This window comes from Microcaecilia unicolor, chromosome 1, assembly GCF_901765095.1.
Source record: "Microcaecilia unicolor chromosome 1, aMicUni1.1, whole genome shotgun sequence".
Classification (NCBI taxonomy): Eukaryota; Metazoa; Chordata; class Amphibia; order Gymnophiona; family Siphonopidae; genus Microcaecilia; species Microcaecilia unicolor.
In genome coordinates this window covers 421,124,139-421,147,723 of record NC_044031.1, presented here as the reverse complement: position 1 = coordinate 421,147,723, position 23,585 = coordinate 421,124,139, and the positions used below count along the sequence as shown (strand labels likewise).

Here is a 23,585-nt window from a genome sequence, read left to right as displayed (position 1 = left end):
CTGGTTATAGGGGCACCCTAACACATTTGTTCAGAGATTTTGTTTTCAAGGTAAAGGGCCTCTAAAACAGACATCATGTTATGAGAATCAGGTGCTCAACATTCAGAGTTTCTATCTATTTATTTACTTATTTATGTCCCACATTAAACATGAATTAGGTTGAAACTTCGGAGCATTTAAAAAAAAATTTTTTCCCTATACCTACATCAAAAGAAAAAGATGGCATAAGGTAGAGTGGACAGAGCCAAGGCAGAGTGGGTGGGGCTGGGCATGTACTAAAATCTCCTTCTCAAAAATCGGGACCCTTTGGCAGCTTTGGTGTAAGCTGTAATTGTTACTTGTTCCAGTGTTTGCCAGGCTATGTTTATGGAAGGTTTAGGCTCCGCAAGCCCTTACATCCAAGCAGCTATGACTATTAATATGTTTCTATGCCATATAAACCAGCCACAGAAAAATGTAGTGAATATAAGCAAAATAAAAAACAATGGTCAGTAGGTAGGATAACATGACCTTGTACATTCACAACAAAGAGCTTTTAAAGGAGGGGAAAACACCTTTATTTGGTCCATATTAGCCAAGGAGGTTTAATTACAGGAGACGGCATGATGTCAGAAGGCTGAAGCTGGTCTCTACCTAAGGAGGTTTTAATTCTGTCCAATGCAGCTACCACCATCTTGGTACACTCAAAACAATTCTATTGATAGGGTGATAAGCTCCGCCTACTGGCTTCAGCCCACATAATGGGCCAGATAGGCTCATGCCATCTCCTGCCATTAAACCTCCTTGATATTAGCCATCGACGGGAGAAACCACGCACACTGCAGACAAAGATATGGTCCAGTATGCATGAGGTTCTGGTTGCATGTGGTTGCAGACCTGAGATTATGGAATGCATTACCAGGGCATATTACTACTACTTATTATTTCTATAGCGCTACCGGACGTACGCAGCGCTTCACACTAGAACTTGGAGAGACAGTCCCTGCTCTGTACAGCTTACAATCTAATTATGACAGACAGACAGGACAAGTAAGGGATAAGGGTTATGTCCATATCAGGGATAGGGGACAGTTGAAGGTTTAGGTTCAATTGTGCTTGTCATTACAGCAATTTAAAAAGGTTCTAAAAATGCAGTTATATGTGCAGGCCTTTTGTGATTCCTGAACTCTACTTGGCAGCTTTCTAGTTTAGGCTTTTTGATGTATTGTTCTTGAGAAGTGGTTGTCAGGTTATGCATGTTTTTATTATGTAAGCCACTTAGGGATAGGTAGGATATAAAGTTAAAAATAAATTAATAAATATGATTGACCCCAGTTGTGTGTTACATATATGCTGCTCAGGTTGTGAATGTGTGCATGTATGAGGAGGGACTGAGGGGGGATTTAACTCCCTTGAGGTAGAAATCCTTAGTCTATAGAGAGAAGATGTCAAAGAGATATATGAAAGGGGCTTTTTGGAAGGAGAAAAGAGTCTTGGGAAAGCAAAGATTGTGATATACCTTAATTGAATTATATAATTATGATTTTATCTGTTAGATTGGGATGATATTGTATCAGTTTGTTTAAATAGGTCATTTTACTATTGTTTTTACTGTAAACTCCTCATTAGAGAAGTTATTCTAATATGTAATCCGCCTTATAGCCTTTTGGTTAAAAGCAGATTAGACATCTATTAATAAAATACAATACTAATTCATAATCTCATATCCGGCCAATATTCAGCCTGTGGTGGACAGCATTTTCATGTCCACCGCCGGCGCTAAACCAGAAATTCAATGTCGGACCCTGTGCAGGCACTGGCATTGAATTTCTAGGTTTTTTTAAAAGGCGGCTAGCGCATACCTGGTTAAGTCAATATTCGGATGTAACCGTCCATTGGCTAGTGCATAAAGATGGGACTGCTATTTATGCGGTCCTATTTATGCACTAAACATGGCCGGTTAACGCTGAATATTGGGAGCTAACAGCACTCCACCTCTGAAATGCCCCCGAGGTAGCCGGCTTCCACTTTGGCACTAACTGGTCGTTTTTCAGCACCACTAACCAGTTAAGAGCTGCTGAAAATGACAAGTCACATACAAATGATTTAACCAGTTGGCGGCTGTTGCCAGCTGTTAAACCCACTTTGAATATTGGCCAGACATGAGTTTTATGCACTGGTATCAGTGGCGTGTTGGAGCGGGCTCTCACAGGCTCGCGAGAACCATTATGTTTTTAATAATTTTGAGAGCCGATTGTTAAAGTAGGCCCCTCCATGGCTACTTTAACAACTGACTCCCAAAATGTGGGCTTGGGCCTCCTCCTGAATTCTCTTTTACTTTGCTGGTGGGGATGCAGAGCCCTGACAGCCAAGTAAATAGGCGGCTGCTGCTCCCTGCTCCTTGTTTCCGGCTCTGAGCAACATGCTGGGACTTCTGGTGCATATGCGAGAAGTCCCAGCATGTTGCTCAGAGCCAGAAACAAGCAGTGGAGAGTGATGGCAGTCCATTTATTGGCTGCCAGCAAAGGTAAGCCTATCATGCCCACACGAGGGGGGAGAGAAGCATGCGTTGCCCCCTCCCCCAACAAGCATAAAGGAATCCTGTGCAGAAGGAATGGATCCTCAGAAGCTTAGTCGAGATCGGGAGGTGGGGCTGGTGGTTGGGAGGCGGGGATAGTGGTGGGCAGACTTATACGGTCTGTGCCAGAGCCGGTGGTGGGAGGCGGGGCTGGTGGTTGGGAGGCGGGGATAGTGCTGGTCATACTTATACGGTCTGTGCCAGAGCCGGTGGTTGGGAGGCGGGGATAGTGCTTGGCAGACTTATACGGTCTGTGCCCTGAAGAGCACAGGTACAAATCAAAGTAGGGTATACACAAAATGTAGCACATATGAGTTGTCTTGGGCAGACTGGATGGACCGTACAGGTCTTTTTCTGCCCTCATCTACTATGTTACTATGTTAAGTCCACCCCTGACCCCACAAATTGCAGAGCTGGCTACACCCGAAGAGAGAGCCTGTTGTTAAAAATTTACCAGCACACCCCTAACTGATATTACAAATTTTGCTTCTGAATTCTGATTTCAACTTTTTTAAATGATTATTTACTAGGATCTTGTAGTATACACAGCTGCCTACAAATCTAGTTTCTACCCAGACTTGTCATTCACATACAGAAAAGTGAAGCTGGCATTGAACATGTACACCCAGTAAAACTTGTTTTTTGAAATTCAGTTGCTGACAAAACCCTCTTACTGTAAATTAAGAAATTAAGCATTTTTACCTGGGTCACACTGCTTGGTAAAGTTCCGCTGATGTGATTATGTTAAGTTTAGCCTTCCTGTGGTTTTTATTAGAGAAGGAAGTCAGGAAATACAAGTTTATGGTTACCAATGTAATTCCTTTTTCTTCAGAAATGTAAGCAGTAGTCCTGTTAACATTTTACATATTATACTTCTAATAAGCTTAATAAAGGTAGCAATTAGGCTTTTTTTCATGCTAGATAGTTTTAAGTTACTTGTTTATAAAATTTTGCATCTGAATATGTTGCAGCCCCCTTCTATCTTCTGCTGTCAAGATGTATTCCAAGGTGCATTTCTGTGACTTTCCTTTGTAGTGCAGGAGCTGTCATGTTCATTTGTAATGTCCTTCCTCCTGCATTACACACCACCTGCTACTGCTTCTTAATACAGTCCCTATGAGCTCCAGCTGCTGCTGCCCTCTAGTCCCTCTGAACTTCAACTACTGCTGTGTTTCATTGAAATTCTGCTACTTGCAGACACCACTACTGTGTTCCCTAGGCACTGCAGATTCAGATTACCACTGTCACTAGTCTCAGGCTCCTGAAATTATTGCTCGAGTTTGGCCATGCTCTGTTGTTGCTGCCACCTCTGCTGTGGGCCCCCTCTCCATCTGCTTCACATGCCTCCAGTCACCACAGCTAGTGGTGCACCTATGGTTCCCCTCAAACCTCTTGTGCTCCCAGCTAAGGTCTTCTATAGCTAGTGCTTTCAAATTTTCCCTTGAAACGAATGAGCTTGCCCTGGAAGGGACTACAAAACAGATGAGGAGCATTTGTCAGCCGGATACTGCACAGGGGAGGTTTAAAGTTCAACTGGTAAGCAAGAGGAATCCTGTACTGTGTCTGCACTATTGGTACAGAATAAGTCTAGCATTGAACCAGGCAGCTGCAAATGGTCTGCACCGTTCTTGTGCTGCAAGGTCTGTGCTGACAGCAGTCGAAATTTGTGTGGAGGGGCACTTTCAATCTGGTGAACATAGTGATTTTCTAACCAGAAAAAAAGTACATCCTTTTGTTTCGAAAATGGCCATTTGCTAGATGTTTTGTGCTCAGTACATTTTTCTTTTGTGACCATTTTCAGAAGAAAAAAAACCCTCCAAGGGAAAAATGCACAAAAACAAACCATTAGGGGAGGGGGGAGGCAGCATTCTTACTATACTGGCCACACTGACATCTCAGCAGAACGATGGGTCACCCTAGGGAGCGCTGCAGTGGACTCCACATAAAAGGTCCCAGGTACACATCTCAATATGACCTCCTTATACTGTATGGGCAAACTGTACCCAACTATACACCACTACAATCGCCCTCATGTCTGCAGACGTCACCTATATGTGGGTACATTAGGTTTTTGGTGGGTTTTGGAGGGCCCACACTTTCCACCACAAGTTTACCAGTTAGATTGGGTTATGGACCTGGGTCCCCTTCTCTATAGTACACTGCACTGCCCACTAGGCTGCTCCGGGGTCCTGCTTGCTGTTCTAATAGGACTGACCATAACATCTGAAGCTGTCATAGATGCTGGTATGTACTGTTTCTGTCACATGTTTGGGGTGTGGAAGGTGATCAGTGACCAATGGGGAGTAAGGGAGGGCCATGCCTTAAGAGCAACTTTTTGTGACTTAGTCGTGATTGAAACAGGTCTAGACCAAAATGTCTAACTTTTAGCCCTGGACATTTTTGCTTTGTTCCATTATGACAGAAAAATGTCAAAGTTTTGGGAACACCCAAATCCCGCCTCAACGTGTCCCCTTGTGATTTGGATGCACTGTAGACGAACTGCATAGAAAAACATCTTTAAAATAGGTTTCAAAAATAGAGATTTGGACATTTTGGACAAAAAAAAGTCCATTTGCCGCTTCCTGCTGCTTTTTGGATGTTTTTCTGTTTCAAAAATGAGCCCCAAAGTGTCCTATCATTGCCTTATCGGCAAAGAAGACTATGATGGAGAGAGAATGTGTAGGCTTGCTGTTTAGGGATATCCTTTGATAAACCAGAGCAGGCATGCTTCAGTTCTCATCTGCTTTGGAAGGAGTCATGGAAGACACTTTCATTTCAGACCTGTACAAGCATTCTGAGGAGAGGGAGGGAAGAGATGATGAAGAACAATGTCAGAAAACACGGAGGTAGTAACTCCTTACACAAAGGGAGCTAATAGAAAACTGAGGTGCTGGAGGTACTGTTGTGTGCAGGAAAGTCCATACATGGACAGAACTTAAAGCTTTGTTCTGAGCTTTGAGAAAGCTGTTCCATTCCAGCAAAGTGTGATAGCACTCTGTATCATGCATCTTGTTCCCATCATATATCTGCTGTTGGTCCCTCAGCTATATGGTAAGCCGCCATATTGTAGAAAATATTTAGCATCATATCTATGTTAGTTGAATGTTCTAATGCATGCTTATTAGGTGTATCATTAGTATTATGCCAACATTGTATTATATCTCTGGTATTTGAATTCCAGTGCTGTTAAACGTGTATATTTTTAGTACTGTTTCATGGTAGTTCTATTATTAGGTTTCAATTTACTGTTTTCAAGTTTACCTCATTTATTGTATTTATGTTTATTCTTGGTTATTTTACTAAATGCTGTTAACAAAATTGTAAGTTTTATGTTAAACTGTACCTGCTGTACACCGCCTTGGGTGAATCCCTTTATAAAGGCGGTTAATAAATCCCAATAAATAAATAAAATTATTTAGTTATGAGTATTTGATATACTGCTCTATTGCAAAAAACAAAAAGGAACAAAACAGCTACAACTTACAAATGGAGGGCAGTGTAATGCATAGCACACCTATTAACACCAGCAAACATTATATTGTTAAATCTAAATAATAAACAGAGTTTCAATAGGAAGGGGACAGACCAGTGTTCTCCTGTAGGTGTGGGTGAGAAGGACAAAGATTATACATAGATTGAGAGAATAAAGAATCAGCTTGCTTGCTTGCTTATTTATTGATTGATTGGGATTTATTAACCACCTTTATGAAGTGGTTCACCCAAGGCAGTAGGTTGTCTGACCAACCACATCTTCAAGGAAGATTTAAACCTAGTAAGAAGAGTCAGAACACAGTGAATTGGTAGTTGATTCTTCACATTCAGTGTTTTTCAGCTGTCTAGCCTCCATATTGTGGAATTAAGTACTAATTTCTAAAATGATGGAACTAAGATGAGGTGGACATCTAAGGAACGACATGTACTAGGAAGGTAGTAAGATATGAGCATATTACATAGATGTGAAGAGACTCCAGTGTAGTGGGTCTTACGAGCAAAGAATGATCTTAAACTGTATTCTGCTCAATATTGGGAGCCAGTGTTGGTCAATTAACAAGGAAGTCACATAATCGTAATGATTAACATTATAGAGCAGTTTCACTGTGGTGTTCTATAGAGCTGTAGGCGGTGCAATGCGTATGGAGGAAAGCTGGCTAAAATGGAGTTACAGTAATTCAGTCAATTCAAAATAAAAGCATGCGTCAGTATCTTCAAGTTATCAAAGCATGGTTTAATTAAAATTTTTAAGTGCATAAAATACCTTTTGTGTAATAATGAAGTGTAAGGGTCAAAACACAGGGATCTATCAGAGATAACTCCCAGGGATCTAGCTGATTTAGAGAATTTAAGTGGAGTTGACTTATTAGAGGATGAAATGATAGAAACAGGAGATTTTAGGGAACCAGAGTGCTTCACACAATGGGATTTAATTTAAGGTTATGGCCTGCTACCCAGAAGGCAATCCTCGATAAATCTGAGGCCAAGTTTTCTTGGAAACTTAGATCCCATGTATCATGAGCCACTAATAATTACATGTCATTTGCATGGATATAGAGCCTAAATCTTGCACCAGAACTTGCACCAGGATACCAAGATTTTGGAAAATGTGGAAGAGAGCCAGTGCAAGGATTGAACCTTATGGAACTCCTGCCAAAAGTGGCAGGGAGGAAGAGGAGTGTTCCTCAAAGGCAACCTTAAATGAGCAAGAAGAAAAAGAGGGTCAAGACCAGTTCAAAGGAATACCTTTCATTCCTGTATTACTCAAATGATGCAAGAGAAGGGAGTGATCTACACTGTCAAATGCAGAGGAGAGGTTTTAGACTCTCCCTGAGTCTAAAAACAAACTACTTAATTTAACACTGAGACTACAATGATTTCTGTGTTGTAACCCCTTGTGCAAGCTAGTCTGTCTTGGATTGAATATGTCAGTAAATTTTTGCAGTCAAAAGAGAACAGCCTTCTCAGTTATCTTAGCCAGAAAAGGGAGATTAACTATCGGGCAAAAATTAGATTTTATTTATTTACTTTTTAAAAAATCATTTATCCATTTACTAATCTAGGCAGCTTACAACAAACATAGGGCCTGTTTTATCAAAACTTGCTAGCGGTTCCCGCACAGCAGTGCCGACTTGTCGGTATTGCTGCAACGGGAACCGCTAGCGCAGCTTCATAAGAGGCCCATACATAATAAGCTCAATAACAAACATAGCATAAAATAAACAAAAACATCCAAAGTTTTTTTAAGAATAGTCAAATTTTAAAAAATTTCTGTGCATGAAGCATCATACCAGAAGCCAGACTAGCACTGATTAAAATAAGGGGTGAGAGAAGATCAGAACAGTCTCTCAAAATCCATGTTGGGACTCCATCTGTTGGAGAGCCAGAGCATTGCATTGTCTGTAACCTCTCATTATGTGAACTTGTATTAGGAAACATTAAAACCCTGTACTAGAAATAACCCTCCCCAAACCCCCAAATAAGAACCCTCCCAGTCCCCAGATGAACCTAAATATGTCCTCATTGCAGGACCTTAGTCTCGTTGAGGGTAGCTGTGCTACTCAGTGAGCCTCTGCAGCAGGCCCACTATTGTGAGGAGGATCTGGCGTTGGGCACCCAAAACAAGGCTTTATAGAACTCCAAGATAGACTTGGCATGCGGAATGTGAAGTGTAACGTCATTTACTTGCAGATAAGTTTGCATATGGGCTATATTTATAGTAGATGAACTTTGTTGAGTCCTATTTGAAAGTGTTTGCATCTATTTTTGAGCTTCCCATTTTGATAAACTTTGATGAGACTTGTAGAGTTTTGAAAGAGTGTAGTTGTTATTGCACTTATTTGAGCACATTATTGCACATTGGAAGTACCAATGATGGTGTGATGGTACTCAGGGGTCTGCCTGCCTTTTGAAAAAGGACGCTATTTGGCATCCTGTTATTGCCAGGTTGAGGTCGTTTGTGACATTCACCCTGTTTTCCCTCTTGAGTGATGGTGGAGGAAGTGATACTGAGGCCTCCCTTATACACTATGTAATATTTAATATTTGAATTAATTTTGATTTCTAGATGTTTTCTTCTATCAAGTCTTCTCAGTGTTCATAGGGTTATTTTTATATTTGATTTATTAAGGGGTAAACACAGCAAAAACAGAAAATTGAAACCTTCCACAAAAAGTCAACAGAGCAACACCAGAGTGGAAGATCTAAGACTATTAATTCCAAAGATGGTATATTTATTCTTCAGATTCACCATATAAGTGATATCAATAAGAAGTACCCAACACGGGCCGTGTTTCGGCATGCAGTCCTTCTTCAGGAGTCCTGGACAATATATGAGCAATATATCAGAACAGCTAAAATCAAGAAAACTCAATGAAATGAAGAAACATAAAGAGGAGTGGAAAGAGAGGATTTGATTTGTGCCACAAATATACTCCCTGGTTCATTTTATTCGGTGGGTTAGACACTAGTATGTCATCACATTTTTGCACATTAAAAATTTTTATTAACATTTTTTATGTCACCACCACTTGCACATCCTCTCTTTCCAGTCCTCTGTATGTCTGGTTATGTGATCCATATGTGAGACTGGTGGACTACTGTCTTCTGTGAATGCCTGTAAGAAACTGCTTTATTAGCTCAGTGGCATTTTTGTACTTTTAAGTGTGGATATGCACATTTTATTTTCTGAGAATACATAAGCTCTCTCACAGCAGCAGATTTGCTGTTAAGGATATTGTCAAACAAAACTATCCCCCCCGATATTCAAAGCTATTTAACTGGCCAGACATGGCCACTAACCGGTTAAACAGCATATCGGCACTAACCAGCAATATTCAGCGGGAGATAACCGGTTATCTCCACTGAATATTGCCAGTTAGCGCATAACTGACTATACCATGCAACTTGCCCGATTAGGCGCTGATATTCAGCACCTAAACAGATAAGTTTAGCGGACAATAGGACCGCATGAATAGCTGTCCTATCTTTAACCGCTAAAAAGTTAACTGACTACCGCTGAATATGACATAACCAGTTAACTTTTTAGTGGTTAAAAAAAAACTCCAGATATTCAGTGTCGGTTGCTGGAAACTGCCTGGCATTGAATATCCAGGTTTAACACTGGTGGCAGACAGCAAAAGTGATTCCCGCTGCCACCTGAATATTGAGCCTCGTGTCTCCCATATGCTTGTTGATACTCACTGACTATATGGTAGTAACTAGAGTGTAATATGGAGATGTGAGACATACAGTACTATTATTGTTATGTTTAAACGTGTGGCACATTGCAATAAATGTTGACAAGTTCTAATCCATTAATTTGGTTCCTTCCCAAGGATATGGGGATTGGACATATCAACTCAAAACGTGTGTTCAAAGTAAGAGGAAAGGGAAATGGGACTTGATATACCGCCTTTCTGTGGTATTTTGCAACTACATTCAAAGTGGTTTATATATATACAGATACTTATTTTGTACCTGGGGCAATGGAGTGTTAAGTGATTTGCCCACAGTCACAAGGAGCTACATTGGGCATCGAACCCAGTTCCCCAGGATCAAAGTCTGCTGCACTAACCACTAGGCTACTCCTCCACTCAAAAGATAGCTTTTTGCAGATTAGCAAAACTATTATTAGACACCAGGGAGGGCATTAGGAGTATGTAAACAGGGCAGCTGCTATGTCCCCATGCCACAGAGGGCAAAACTTTCCTGAAGCTGAAGAAGGCACAGTCTGCCATTGGGCTTTGAAGAACTCCCTCCCAAATTCCTGCCCCGGGCTCCTGCATGTCTAACACTAGCCATGAAAGACACCTGTATTGTCTCTGTCTGCACCATTCATACCGATATGCCCATGCAACCTGTGAACGAACAGAATTTCAGCCTAATGCACCAGAATATGTTCTATGCAGAAGATGATTGGATTCTTATTTTGACTATTATGGGACAGTTTTCAAAAGGAGCTTTGTAAGCACATAAATGTTTACACCCCCCCCCCCCCCCCCCCCCCCAAGAAAAGAACTCTTTGAAGGTTGCACTCCCCTTTCTTTGGATATAAAAATGGGTCAAGGCAGGAGAGTGCCAGCTGAATTACTTGTTAGGATTTCATTTCATATCCTGGTGTGTTCTTTGCTCTGGCTAGCTACCTGCAGCTACTGAAAATTACCCTCCCTATGACAATGAGGAACTGCAGCTTTACAGTGCCACTTACTTTACTGCAAACAACAGGCATAGACTACAGATGTGCAGTTAATCTTCTTTTGCTTGATAAAGTGCATTAAAATGTAACTTACGGAATTATTCTGTCTTTTAGAACATTAAACCGAATGTGGGAGAAGATCAGAATAAAGCAAGTGCAGACCACAGCCAGGAATCTGTAGAGGATAATGAAGTGTTTGGTATGTATTGCAGATCTGACTTATGTTATCAGCAAAAAAAAAAAAAATCACTTTCCTTGGGAGAGAGGTTAAAACTTACCTCACATCATTTTATTCTCACTCTGGCAGTATGATGGGTGCATAGATATGTTCAAATAATTTGAGGCCAAACTCAAACCGAGCAAGTTTCCAAGTTCAAATAATTTTTCAAATTTCACCAGATTCGCAAGTGACATTTTGGCCTGTTTTCTCCCATTAAAATAGGACTTCAAAGGAGATCATGTGATGTTGCAAGCGGTGTGTTTCTCTGCTGCTGCCGTTTATAAAGTAGGCTCACAGAATCACCACATAAATGCTCTCATTCAAAAATGCCCCAAGGACATTGTTAATGTATGTGTACACTCAAGTTTTTTTATGCTTAAATCTCTTTGTTACCAGTTGAATCTGCCTAATAATCAGAACAATAAGATTTCAACATCCACAAAATAAGTTTACAAATCTACATGAAACACACATTGTTTATATATTATAACTTACCTCCCCCCAACCCTGCCTCCACCTCCCTCCCCGCCCCAGCCTACCAGTTACATTTTATGGTACAATCTTTTTTATTACATTGCAAAAACAGCATACCAAAACCATATAATCCAATACATTTAGTTGTCCAAAAAACATAGAATTCAACGAATAGAACACAAAAGCTTGTAACCACATGGCATCGGTGAAATCCCCCCCTGGCTCCCTGCCTATGTACTCTCATAGTCTACTAGGTCAAAAATTTAACAAATAACTTCACACTGCTGTTGGTAGTGTCATCCACAAAGGTTCCCATGTCTCTTGAAATTTACGACCTAGTTCATCCTCCAGTGTCATAATCATTTGTGGTTCCAGATACAGTTGAGTCAGTAGTAAAGACCTCCAGTGTTATATCATGGGGGTAGTATCTACCAGCCACAACAGCAAGATTGCTGTAATGCCAAGCAACATAGCCAATTGTGAATCGCTTAAGGCCTGCAGGACACTGCTTGGTAAATTGATAGTATCCGTACAGTTGTTGGGGTTCTTGCTTAATCGTACAGCCCCAGTAACTCTCGATCGCCTTAAGAATCTTATTCCAAAAGTGGTATATATTAGGACAGTGATATAACAAAAGAGCGGGAATGAAGTACAGACTAAAGTCCAAACAAAAAAACAGCACCACGAGCCTTCAAAAATGGAACACAGTTCTTTAATGATTGAGACTTGACAAAAAAAGACCCGACATGGGCCGTGTTTCGGTGACTAGCACCTGCGTCAGGGGTCACAGTGATGACGTGGAAAACTTGGGGAATAACTCGAATATATTCCTCTACAATATATTATTCCTTACCCCACGTCTCATATAGTAAAAGCTACAAAGCAACAAGATGAGTTGGGGACATTTCTAGAATGTGTGTGCAATGTTAATTTAGGCATGAGGATTTACACCAGGATTGGTATAAATCCTTGTGCCCAAAATTTGATGTGGATCCCAGCACTATAAACGGCACCCATCTTAGAGCAGCATTTATAGACTAGCACATAGCACAGGAAATACTGCATTCAATTATCATATTCATGTACAATTGCTAACTAAACTGAGATAAATATTATATATAGTACCCAATTCAGTTAGGATTTGCATATGCATCTTGCTAACGTGTAAAGATCCATGCACAAATCTTTTAATATGCAACTGAAAGGGGGCATGGCCATTAGAGGGGCATGGGTGGATCGGAGCGTTCACTAAAGATGCGCACTGTATTATAGAATTTGGGTGATCTGTGTCTAACTTACCCGCCAGGATTTACACCAGGTTTCAGTTGGTGTAAATCCTCACGCCCAAAGTTGGACACAGGTTTCGGCACTAAGTGCTATTCTGTAAATGGCACGCAATTCAGAGCACCATTTATAGAAGAGCGCTCCATGTGGATTTTTTTTTAGCACCTAAATTTTGGCACCATTTACTGAATCTAGTGCAATGTGTGTAAGTAGTGATGCTACCTATGGCCTGCCCAAACTCTTCCCCTCAACATGCCTACACGTGGGTTGTGTAAAAGTACACACCTTCTTGTCACCATATAAACTTTTACATGTGTAATCCTGTGATAATTTTTTTTAAAGCCCTTGTACATGTATAAAAAGACCTTTACTTATTTTTATATATTCATATTTCTATCCCACAATAATCCAAAATGAGTTTCGGTTCAATGTTGCTTACATTTAACAGTTGTTAGAGATTACATTGATTCAATTACATTTACAAGGTTATATGACGCTGTGTTTTACAGTGGTTGGCAAGATAACTATTAGTGCATATGGAATAGTCATTGGGTTTTTTGAGAAGATATGTCTTAGTTCATTTCTTAAATGAAAAGATGCATTACAGTTAGAGGTTGTATATTGTTTTTCCAGAATGATTAGTGTATATTTTACTCATAGAATTTCTTGAATAGGTAGGTCTTTTCTGAACTGGAGGTAGTTCGTGGTGCTGCTTATGACTATGGGAATTGAGTTCCATCATTTGAAGGACCAAGACTGACTGGCAAAAGTAGATATGAGAACAGAGCGGATATAGCACCGTTCATGTAAGAAAGTGTTTATGAACAACTTGAAAATCTAAAGGTGGACAAAGCCATGGTCCCTCTTCACAAAAGTGGTGATAGGGAAGAAGCTGGAAACTACAGGCCGGTAAGCCTCACTTCGGTTATTGGAAAAGTAATGGAAGCGATACTGAAGGAAAGGATAGTGAATTTCCTGGAATCCAATAAGTTGAAAGATCCAAGACAACATGGTTTTACCACAGGTGTAAATCATGCCAAACGAATCTTATTGAATTCTTTGACTGGGTGACCAGGGAATTGAATCAACGACATGCGATAGATGTAATCTACTTAGATTTCAGCAATGCCTTTGACACGGTTCCTCACAGGAGGCTCTTGAATAAACTTGACAGGCTGAAGTTAGGACCCAACGTGGTGAACTGGATTAGGAACTGGTTGACGGACAGATGCCAGAGGGTGGTGGTTAATGGAATTCACTCGGATGAGAGAAAGGTGAGTAGCGGAGTGCCTCAGGGATCGGTGCTGGGGCTGATTCTGTTCAATATATTTGTGAGCGACATTGCTGAAGGGTTAGAAGGTAAAGTTTGCCTTTTTGCGGATGATACCAAGATTTGTAACAGAGTGGACACACCGGAAGGAGTGAAAAACATGAAAAAGGACCTGCAGAAGCTAGAGAATGGTCTAATGTTTGGCAATTAAAATTCAATGCAAAATGATGCACTTAGGGAATAGAAATCCATGGGAAACATATGTGTTAGATGGTGAGATTCTGATATGTACAGGCAGGAAGAGGGATCTTGGGGTGATAGTATCTGAGGATCTGAAGACGACGAAACAGTGTGACAAGGCGGTGGCTGTAGCCAGAAAGATGCTAGGCTGTATAGAGAGAGGTGTTGATGCTCCTGTACAAGTCATTGGTGAGGCCCCACATGGAGTATTGTGTTCAGTTTTGTAGGCCCTATCTTGCTAAGGATGTGAAAAGAATCGAGGTGGTGCAAAGAAAAGCTACAAAAATGGTATGGGATTTGCGTTACAAGACATATAAGGAGAGACTTGCTGACCTGAACATGTATACCCTGGAAGAAAGGAGAAACAGGGGTGATATGATGCAGACATTCAAATATTTGAAAAGTATTAATCCGCATTGATTTACGTGCACTGGGTCATATTTTATAACTACGCACGTAAATTTTAGAATGTCCATGAAATGCCCATTTCCCTGCCCATAACCACGCCCCTTTTGCCTGCGTGTGTTAGAAGTTCGGCACACTTTGTTACAGAATACGCTTAGCGAGTTGTGGCATAAATTCTAATCAGTGCTAATTATTGCTTGTTAAGAGCTGTTATCAACGCTGATTAACTTGTTAAGCCAATTAAGTGAGCCCAGTGGGATGTGAACACATTCTATGATATGCAAACATACTTTAAAAACACAATAACTAAAGGTTTACCTTCTGGGTACTCCTTTGCCTTTTGATGTACAGGTAGGGGGCAGGGAGCAGGGTAAGGCAACAGACACTTTAGCATAGACTTCAGTTTGTAAATGCAGTGAACAGGCTTATTCCACAGTGTTTTATGAAATAATTCATCAAATCTGGTGTAATTCTTTGATGTGCCAACAGGGAGCACCACTGGACTTTCCCAGTCAGAGATCAACCATGTGCCACACCTCTTCTATTACACAACCAGCATAATGATGAGCCTATAAGCGTCTGAAAGTCTACAGCTGTGCTCTAGGCTCTCACTATACAAGGCCATTGTGTTATTCACTGGATGCATCCAATATAGTACCAATTCTGCATGTTTTTGTGCCAGCAAGCTTTCAAGGAGAAACCATTTAGGGGTCATAAGTACATAAGTATTGCCATACTGGGAAAGACCAAAGGTCCATCCAGCCCAGCATCCTGTTTCCAGCAGTGGCCAATCCAGGTCACAGATACCTGGCAAGATCCCAAAAATGTGCAAAACATTTTATACTGCTTATCACAGAAATAGTGGATTTTCACCAAGTCCATTTAATAACTGTCTATGGACTTTTCCTTTAGGAAGCCATCCAAACCTTTTTTAAACTCCGCTAAGCTAACCGCCTTTACCACATTCTCTGGCAACAAATTCCAGAGTTCAATTACACATCTTGTATTAAAGTGCGTTAGCGTTTTTAGCTGGCACTAAACACTGAGACAACCATTATGGGTGTCTCAGCATTTAGCGCCAGCTGATTTTTAACGCAAGCTAAAAACACTAGCGCACCTTAGTAGAAGACCACCCCCCTATGTTTCTTGTGCTAGTGTAACCAGTAAGGATGCCTTTTTCAAAAGTATATTATGTGTTTCACTTAACTGCTAGGATTGATAGGCTTTGGGTCAGAGTTTTCTACACTTGCATTTCTCATAAACACACAATAGGGGAAAATCTTACTAAATTAGATCCTTTTTCTTTCTTCAGTTTACATATTAATCAAATAACAGTCAAAAAGATGGCAATGTTTATAAGCTCATAAATCATCCACAAAATATTTTGCTAAAGAATGCCTATGAACAAAGTCCAACTGCACATTTAATACATTTATTAAATATGCAGTTGGTCTTTGTTCATTGGCATTCTTTAGCAAAATATTTTGTGGATGATTTATGAATTAGACATTTTGCTTTCCAATTGTTTATTGATCTAATTAATGTTTATAAGTTTAAATTGATTTTGCCATTTTCTGTTAGAGAGAAACAAAGCTTTCCTGACAGCAGACCTCCTTATGAACAGAAAAGAAATAGAATAAAATCCACAATGTTCCCAGGTCAGAGAAAGTTTACTTGGCCTGATAACACTCCTGAATTACTCTTCTGAGTAATTCAGGAGTGTACAAAATATTATACAAACAACTGAGCCAGTGGGCTGAGCTAAATATAAATATCTCCAACTTGCCACATGCTCCCCCCACCCCACCCCCACCTCACACACACACAATTGAGGCTTATATTAACATTTCTAACCAACTAGCCTTGCTTCAGAAGTATGTAAAATATTTTTGGGTAGCCTGTGATACTCCTAGTGGAGCTCTGAATGCTGTTTTTCTACGGAATGAGACTTCTCTCATTAACCTTCCTATGAATTATGCTACAATGAAGGCACCATCACGCAAATGAGATGACATACTGACAAATATGATAGGGTGTCCTGAAATTGTTTCATACTATGAATGTAAATGGGGAACAAATTGTAACTTTCTGCATTGTAGAGTCATCGTGGTATTGTAGCAATGCAAAAGGATTAAGGGTGCTGTGGAGCTGTTATTTTCTGGCATTTGTACACTGAATATAGCCTTGTAACATTACTCAAATAATGAGTTTCTCCAGCCTTTGTAAGTCCTGGAGCTGTCTGAAATTCATTAACTAATACAGATTTCATTTCATTTTATTACATTGGTTAATCACTTTAATATCAGCCCAGCATCATGTACATCATTTTAAAAATTTCAGTAATACAATCCCTATATATTGCATATTATGTAGCCCAATAAACCGTTCATTACATATCCTTATAAACAGTCAATATTACAAAATCCCCAGATTCAAAAAGGCATTTATCAGAGTCACAGATGTCAGTCTATTCATTATTAAATGCCTTACAAAGGAGCCAGGTCTTTAAATTATGGTAAAAGGACATTGCCAGGCTCCAATATTTGTTCCTTTGGCACAGCATTCCAACCTTGACTATGACAAACAGTATCCAACAACCCATTTCTAGGGAAATTTATAAAACAAACAGTCTGTGTTCAACTCATCGATTGGCTCGAAGAGAGAAAGTGACTAGATCCATGTCAGTCTGGATTCAGACCCAGTTATGGAACAAAACGGTTCTCGTATCCCTACTAGATGATCTTCACAGAAACCAAGACAGGAATTTGCCTCAGTGTTAGTATTGCTAGATTTCTCACCAGCTTTTACAATTAGATTGTAAGCTCTGTCAAGCAGGGACTGTCTCTTCATGTTCAAGTGTACAGCGCTGCGTACATCTAGTAGCGCTTTATAAATGATAAGTAGTAGTAGTACTTTTGACACTGTGGATCATGGTATCATGCTAGCACAACTGGCAGAAACAGGTCTCAATGGAACAGTACTTTCATGGTTCAGATCCTATCTATCAAACAGGCAACAATTCATAATGTTTGGCAGCACCTCATCACCACCATGGATACTGTCACCCATTCTGTTCAATATCTACCTCAAACCACTAGCTGAGCTGATTCGGTCAATGGACACTCAGTTCTTCATCTATGCAGATGATGTGCAGCAACTCATACCCATTGAATCTGACTTACCTTACATCAATTCAAGAATGGGTTAAGCACAACAAACTTTGCCTGAACCCAAGTAAAATTGAGCTTCCTGGGTCCCTAACACAAGTGGACAAGTATCTGACATCAAAACCTCTTTTGGGAAGTACGAACTCCCCCTCAAATCACAAGTCAGGAACCTTGGTATACAGTTAGATTCAACACTTACTCTGATTCCCCAAATCCATGCAGCTTTCAAGAGCTTCTTCTACTATTTGCGACAACTACGCTGCCTCTCTCCTTACATTGAGCAGGAAAATCTTATCCCAGTTGTACATGCAATTATTACATCAAGACTGGATTACTGTAATGCACTATACAATGGTCTGACTATAAAGGGTCTGCACCAATTCCAGTTGATTCAGAATGCTGCAGCAAGGCTCATAGAAGGTTGCAAGTGACGTAACCACATCACACCATTTTTGCAGAAACTTCATTGGCCCTGATTACTTGAATAACAGGATGACCCTCTACATACCTCCAAACACAATAAGGTCTTTCCAAGGGGTATCCCTAACCACACCCTCTGCAAAAGACATTACATGATGTGATACCCGCAAGCAAGCCTTCTTCGGAGTAGCCCCCACACTCTGGAATGCACTCCCTGAAAGGTTCCGCTTAACACAAGAGTTTCTCTTCTTCAGGAAGCAGGTGAAAGCTTGGCTATTCAACCAGGCCTTTAATGGAAGAAGTAACTAACTTCTTAGTCTCACACTCACACAAAAGGAATGACACAGGCTGCACATCCTCCAGCAAGACATGTTTTATCCACTCCTACCCTAGCTGAGATAACATTTAATCATCTCTCTGACCTTATGTGCAACTTTATTTAAATTAGTCACCTTATTTTCTAACTCCTCTTATTCTCTTACCTATCTATATTTTCCATCTTTGCTTGTACCCTACGCTGTCTATTAAAATGTTCTGTTACATATTGTGTTGACATTCTAAGTAGTATACTACTCCATACTTTTTATTGTTATTTGAATATTTTTACTGCTGTAATTGTCTATTGCTTCTGTTTGATTTATTCTTACTGTACACCACCTTGAGTGAATTCTTTCAAAAAGGCAGTAAATAAATCCTAATAAATAAACTAAATAGTTGCAGAGCCAATGCTGGAAAAACTTGGTTTCATGTCATAGTGTGCCTTACGTTTATCACAGAGAGAGCAGTTCATTGACCCTCCTAAGAGGATTGTAAGGACATAGCCTATTTTGACCTCATGAGCCAGCACCTTAAACTGGCAGTGATTTTCTACTAGTGGCCAGTGAAGGTCAGAAAGAACCAGAGTAATATGGTCTCTAGTCCTGGAACTATTGAGAGCCTGGCTGCTGTGTTCGCTACTCACTGTAGGTTACAAAATCTCCTTTATGACAGTCCCACATATTGAAGCATTACAATAATCCAATTATATCTTTCCCCATAACAATATGTGCATTGTGTTCTACTGCATTACTGTGAACATTCACACTGATGAGGCCACCCTCACAGTGACAGAAGACCAAGCATTACCGCATTTTTGATGCCTTGAATGAAGGAGTTAATGGCTTGATCTTTGCCCTAGCATCAAGAAACCTGGAATTGTATGGGAAGAGGATTATCTATATGGCAGCAGCAAATGAATATTGCCATGAATAGTCTCAGCATCCTTAATGAAAATTTTAACACAAAACATCTGTATGGTATATGGTGTACACACCATGAGGCTGATAGTTAGGGATAGCTCAGCACCTCACCTAGGCACTGAAAGTTAGGAAAATGTTTCACCAAACTTAAATCTTGGGCTGGAAAGTCACCTAACCTTAGGTTCCCAAAACTAAGGTTTTTAAATGTAGGAACTTAAGTGCTTAGTTTACATACTTAACTTATTTCCGTTGATTTGACTATACCCACTTTTAAGAACTTAAATTTATCTATGCTAAATTAAATAGGACAATTTGATTCAAAGCTGAGGGCACTAAGAGGGGCATTTTCGATATGACCTCTAAATCTGATTTTGGACATTTTGGGAGAAATGTCTAAAAATCCAGTAGTGAACATGACCGTTTTCAAACCAGAAAAAGTACAATTTTTTGTTTCAAAAATGGCCATTTGGTAGATGTTTTTGTGCTCAGTGTGTATGTTTGAGGAACACTTTCAGGGGAAAAAAAACCACATAAAAACAAGTCATTGGAATGTATAGGGTGCCGGTATTCTTGGTAGAGTGGCCACACAGACATCCCAGCACAGCAGTGGGACACTCTAGGGGGAACATCAATGAACTTCACATAAAGAATACCAGGTACACATCTCACCATTACTCACTTATATTGTATGGAGAGCTCTCCAAAACCCACCAAAATCCTACTCTACCCAACTGTACACCACTGCAGTAACCTTTATGCCTGCAGGCATCATCTATATGTGGGTACAGTAGGTTTTTGTTGAAGGACTCACATGTTCCACCACAAGTGTACCAGTTAGAGTGGGATGTAAGCCTGGGACCCCTTCTCTACAGTGCACTGTACTGAACACTGGGCTACTCCAGGGACCTGCTTTCTGCGCTAATAGGACTGGCCATAACATCTGAGGCTGTCATAGATGCTAATATGTTGTGTTTCCTTCACAACTTTGGGGGGGGGGGTAGAAGAGGGTCAGTGATCACTGTGGGAATAAGGGGGTAGGGCATCATGCCTTCATCCCCAGTGGTCATCTGGTCATTTAGGGCACCTTCTTGTGACTTAGTTGTGATTGAAATAGGTCTAGACCAAAATGTATAACTTTTAGCCCCGGACATTTTGCAGAAAAACATCCAAGTTCTGGAAACACCCAAATCCCGGCCCCAACACGCCCCCTTGCACTGCAGAGAAAAACGTCCAAATGCCACTTTGTCATTTTTTAGATGTTTTTCTGTTTTGAAAATGAGCCCCTAAGAATAATGAAACACAAATTTAAGGGGCCCTTTTACTAAAGCATAGCATGTACTAACGGACATTGACATACACTAAGTGCCACATGGCCCATTGGTATACAATAGGATGTGCAGTATTAAGTTGCACTAATGTTCCTTAACATTTGCTAAACTTTAGTAAAAGGGCTGCTATGTGTCTTAGGTCTATAGCAGGGATGGGTCACAACCCAGTCGGGTTTTCAAGGTTTCCACAATGAATATGTATGAGAGCTATTTACCTATAATGGAAGCAGTACATGCAAATCAATCTCATGCATATTCATTGTGGAAATCTTCAAAACCCAACTGGACTGTGGCACTCGAGAAACTGGATTGTTCACCCCTGGTCTATACACTTTACAAAAAAAAAGTGAACAAAGCAAAATTGTACAGCGCTGCGTAACCCTAGTAGCGCTCTAGAAATGTTAAGTAGTAGTAGTAAGTAATGGATATCCTCCTGTAAGTACACAAAAGTGATGTAGTTCTTATTTGATCATACCAAGATCCTTTTTTTTAAGTTATCGGTTCTAACTGAAGCAATTTCTTTTGGGAAATGTCAAGTAAAAATGCTTGCACAAAGGCAAGAGTACTTTGGATAGATTGATGGTTATATCTTCAAAGTAAAAAAGCTGGTAATGATCCCCCCGTAAAATCCTAAATTTAAGAGATCAGCCCTAATTGATTACAAATGTAGGAATCTGAAATCTTGGAAATTTGTCCACCACCCCTATGTGCTCAAAGGAGCTGGCATTGAAGAAAGCACTTGATAGTGTGCCTGATTTTTCTGACATCTCAAAATACAAGTTTGATGTTATTTTATTTTCTTCTTACTTTGTCTTTAAAGCTGCATTTTGTATAGTAAAACTTACCAAAAGTGCCCAGTTAGAAATGTATATATACCTGATGTATAAGTCCAGTGCAATGCACTTTGCTACCTAAACAATGAAAACTTGCTTTTGGAAAAGAGGCCTCTGTACTCTGAGGTCTGCCATGCTTTCTTCATACTATGTGGTCTCCCCTGCCACCATCCACGCCTCAGCCATTGAAAGATACCAGTAATCAGCACCTCATGCGACCCCTCCCTTATCACCACCATTTCTTTTTTTTGTTGTACTTGCATTCCTTGCCAGCTCCTTTAATCTTTTGCTTGGACTCTTAACAAGGCTCCTAGAATAAGTGGGTACCTATGTTTATTTCACACCAGAAGCACTGAATTTAATCTGTTTTTGTGGAAAGAGTAAACTAGCAATTCATGTCTGCCCATTCCACTCCATATTATTATGTACTCTTCCAGTCTTGCTGCATATTTTCATGATAAGATTTCTTCCCTCAGATCTATTATTGGTCCTCTTTCTTTTTCTTCTACTGTTAGCTTGGCTGCCTTTTCTCTTCTGTCTGTCTCTGATGTGAAACGGACTCTCCAGAACGTCAGGGCTATGACCACCCCTATGGAACCCCTCTCTTCTGTTCTCATACGCAAATTCTCTACTTTGCTACTGCCTCCTCTTCATTCTGTGGTCTATACCAGTCTTCTCTCTAGCTTCTTACCTGCATCTTGGAAAGTTGCCTGTATTTTCCCTAAACAAAAGGATGCCAAAGTATGCTCCTCCCTTCTCTCAAACTATCACCCTGTTTCCCACTTACCTTTTGCTTATGAACTTTTGGAATGTATTGTTCTAAAGGAAATCACTGATCATTTGGAGGTGACTAATGCTACGTCTTCATCCAACGAGGTTCTACCATACACATAGTACAGAAACCTCTCTTCTTGGCCTTACCACCTTTATCTTTTAGCAGGGAGGCCCATCTTCAAAAATTTTGTCAGGTTCCCATCGGCCTTTAAAGAGACCCTCAGCCAGGTTGTGATAGTGAAACAGGAGCTTCAACAGCTTACAGTGTGGATTCAATTCTTCCCTCCCTGGGAGTTCCATGACTTGCTGACCTGAAGTAAGAAAATTGGAGCCACAGCCACAAGAAGGAGAATTCCGTGTGTATGTGTGTGGGTATGTGTTTGTTTTAATGTTCCATGTCACGGGGGTTCTTCCATGTAGAAACTCCTGAAAGAAAGGACAACAAAACATTGTAACAGAAGGCCAACAACACAAACATGCTTAACATGTCAAAATCTCATCAGCTCTAGTATACCCTCTAGGTAGCTCTTAGCAGAAATATTGAGACACTATACAAGCTCCTCAGTATCCATGTGGCCTAGTGGTTAGGGTGGTGAACTGTGGTCCTGGGGAACTGAGGAACTGAGTTCGATTCCCACTTCAGGCACAGCTCCTTCTGACTCTGGGCAAGTCACTTAACCCTCCATTGCCCCAGGTACAAATAAGTACCTGTATATGTAAGCCGCATTGAGCCTGCCATGAGTGGGAAAAGCGTGGGGTACAAATGAAAATAAAAATAAAATTCACTTCCACTTCCTTAGCTGTCTGTTCTGAGCAGGGATAATAGTGATGAATGCACATCTGTAACCTGCAGTGCACAGCTAACACCTTGCTGACTTCCACTGGCTGAAGGCCAAGGAAGTTTCTGGTTTGATGTGCTGAGCAACTCATACAAACCCACCCAGATGGGACAAGGAAGAAATACATTTGAGAAGGGTAAAGACCTCAGATGTGGCTTATTGGATAGCTATCTGCTACTTTAAGCCACAGTGTCAAGCATGGGTTAATAAAAGAAAAAAACCCTCTTAATTAAAAAGATATAAAAAGACAAATCATTCACCACTCTTATTGAATTTGAAAAATCAAGAAACATTTCATGTATTGTAATGTGAAAAAAACTAAAGACTGTCTATAACCCAGCCAAGAAA

General features: G+C 40.4%; 1 protein-coding gene across 4 annotated transcripts in view; it reads left to right on the top strand.

Annotated features, from left to right (window-relative positions):
• The window catches only part of MBP (myelin basic protein), a 366,551-nt gene that overhangs the window by 195,959 nt on the left and 147,007 nt on the right, over positions 1-23,585 (top strand). For all 4 annotated transcript variants that reach the window (XR_003943107.1, XR_003943105.1, XR_003943106.1 and 1 more), the window contains exon 4: positions 10,860-10,944. Coding sequence is in view for 1 of the 4 variants with exons in the window: in XM_030211840.1 (XP_030067700.1) it covers positions 10,860-10,944 (85 nt within the window). In the remaining 3 variants the exon portion in view is untranslated. The remainder of the gene's footprint in view (positions 1-10,859; positions 10,945-23,585) is intronic.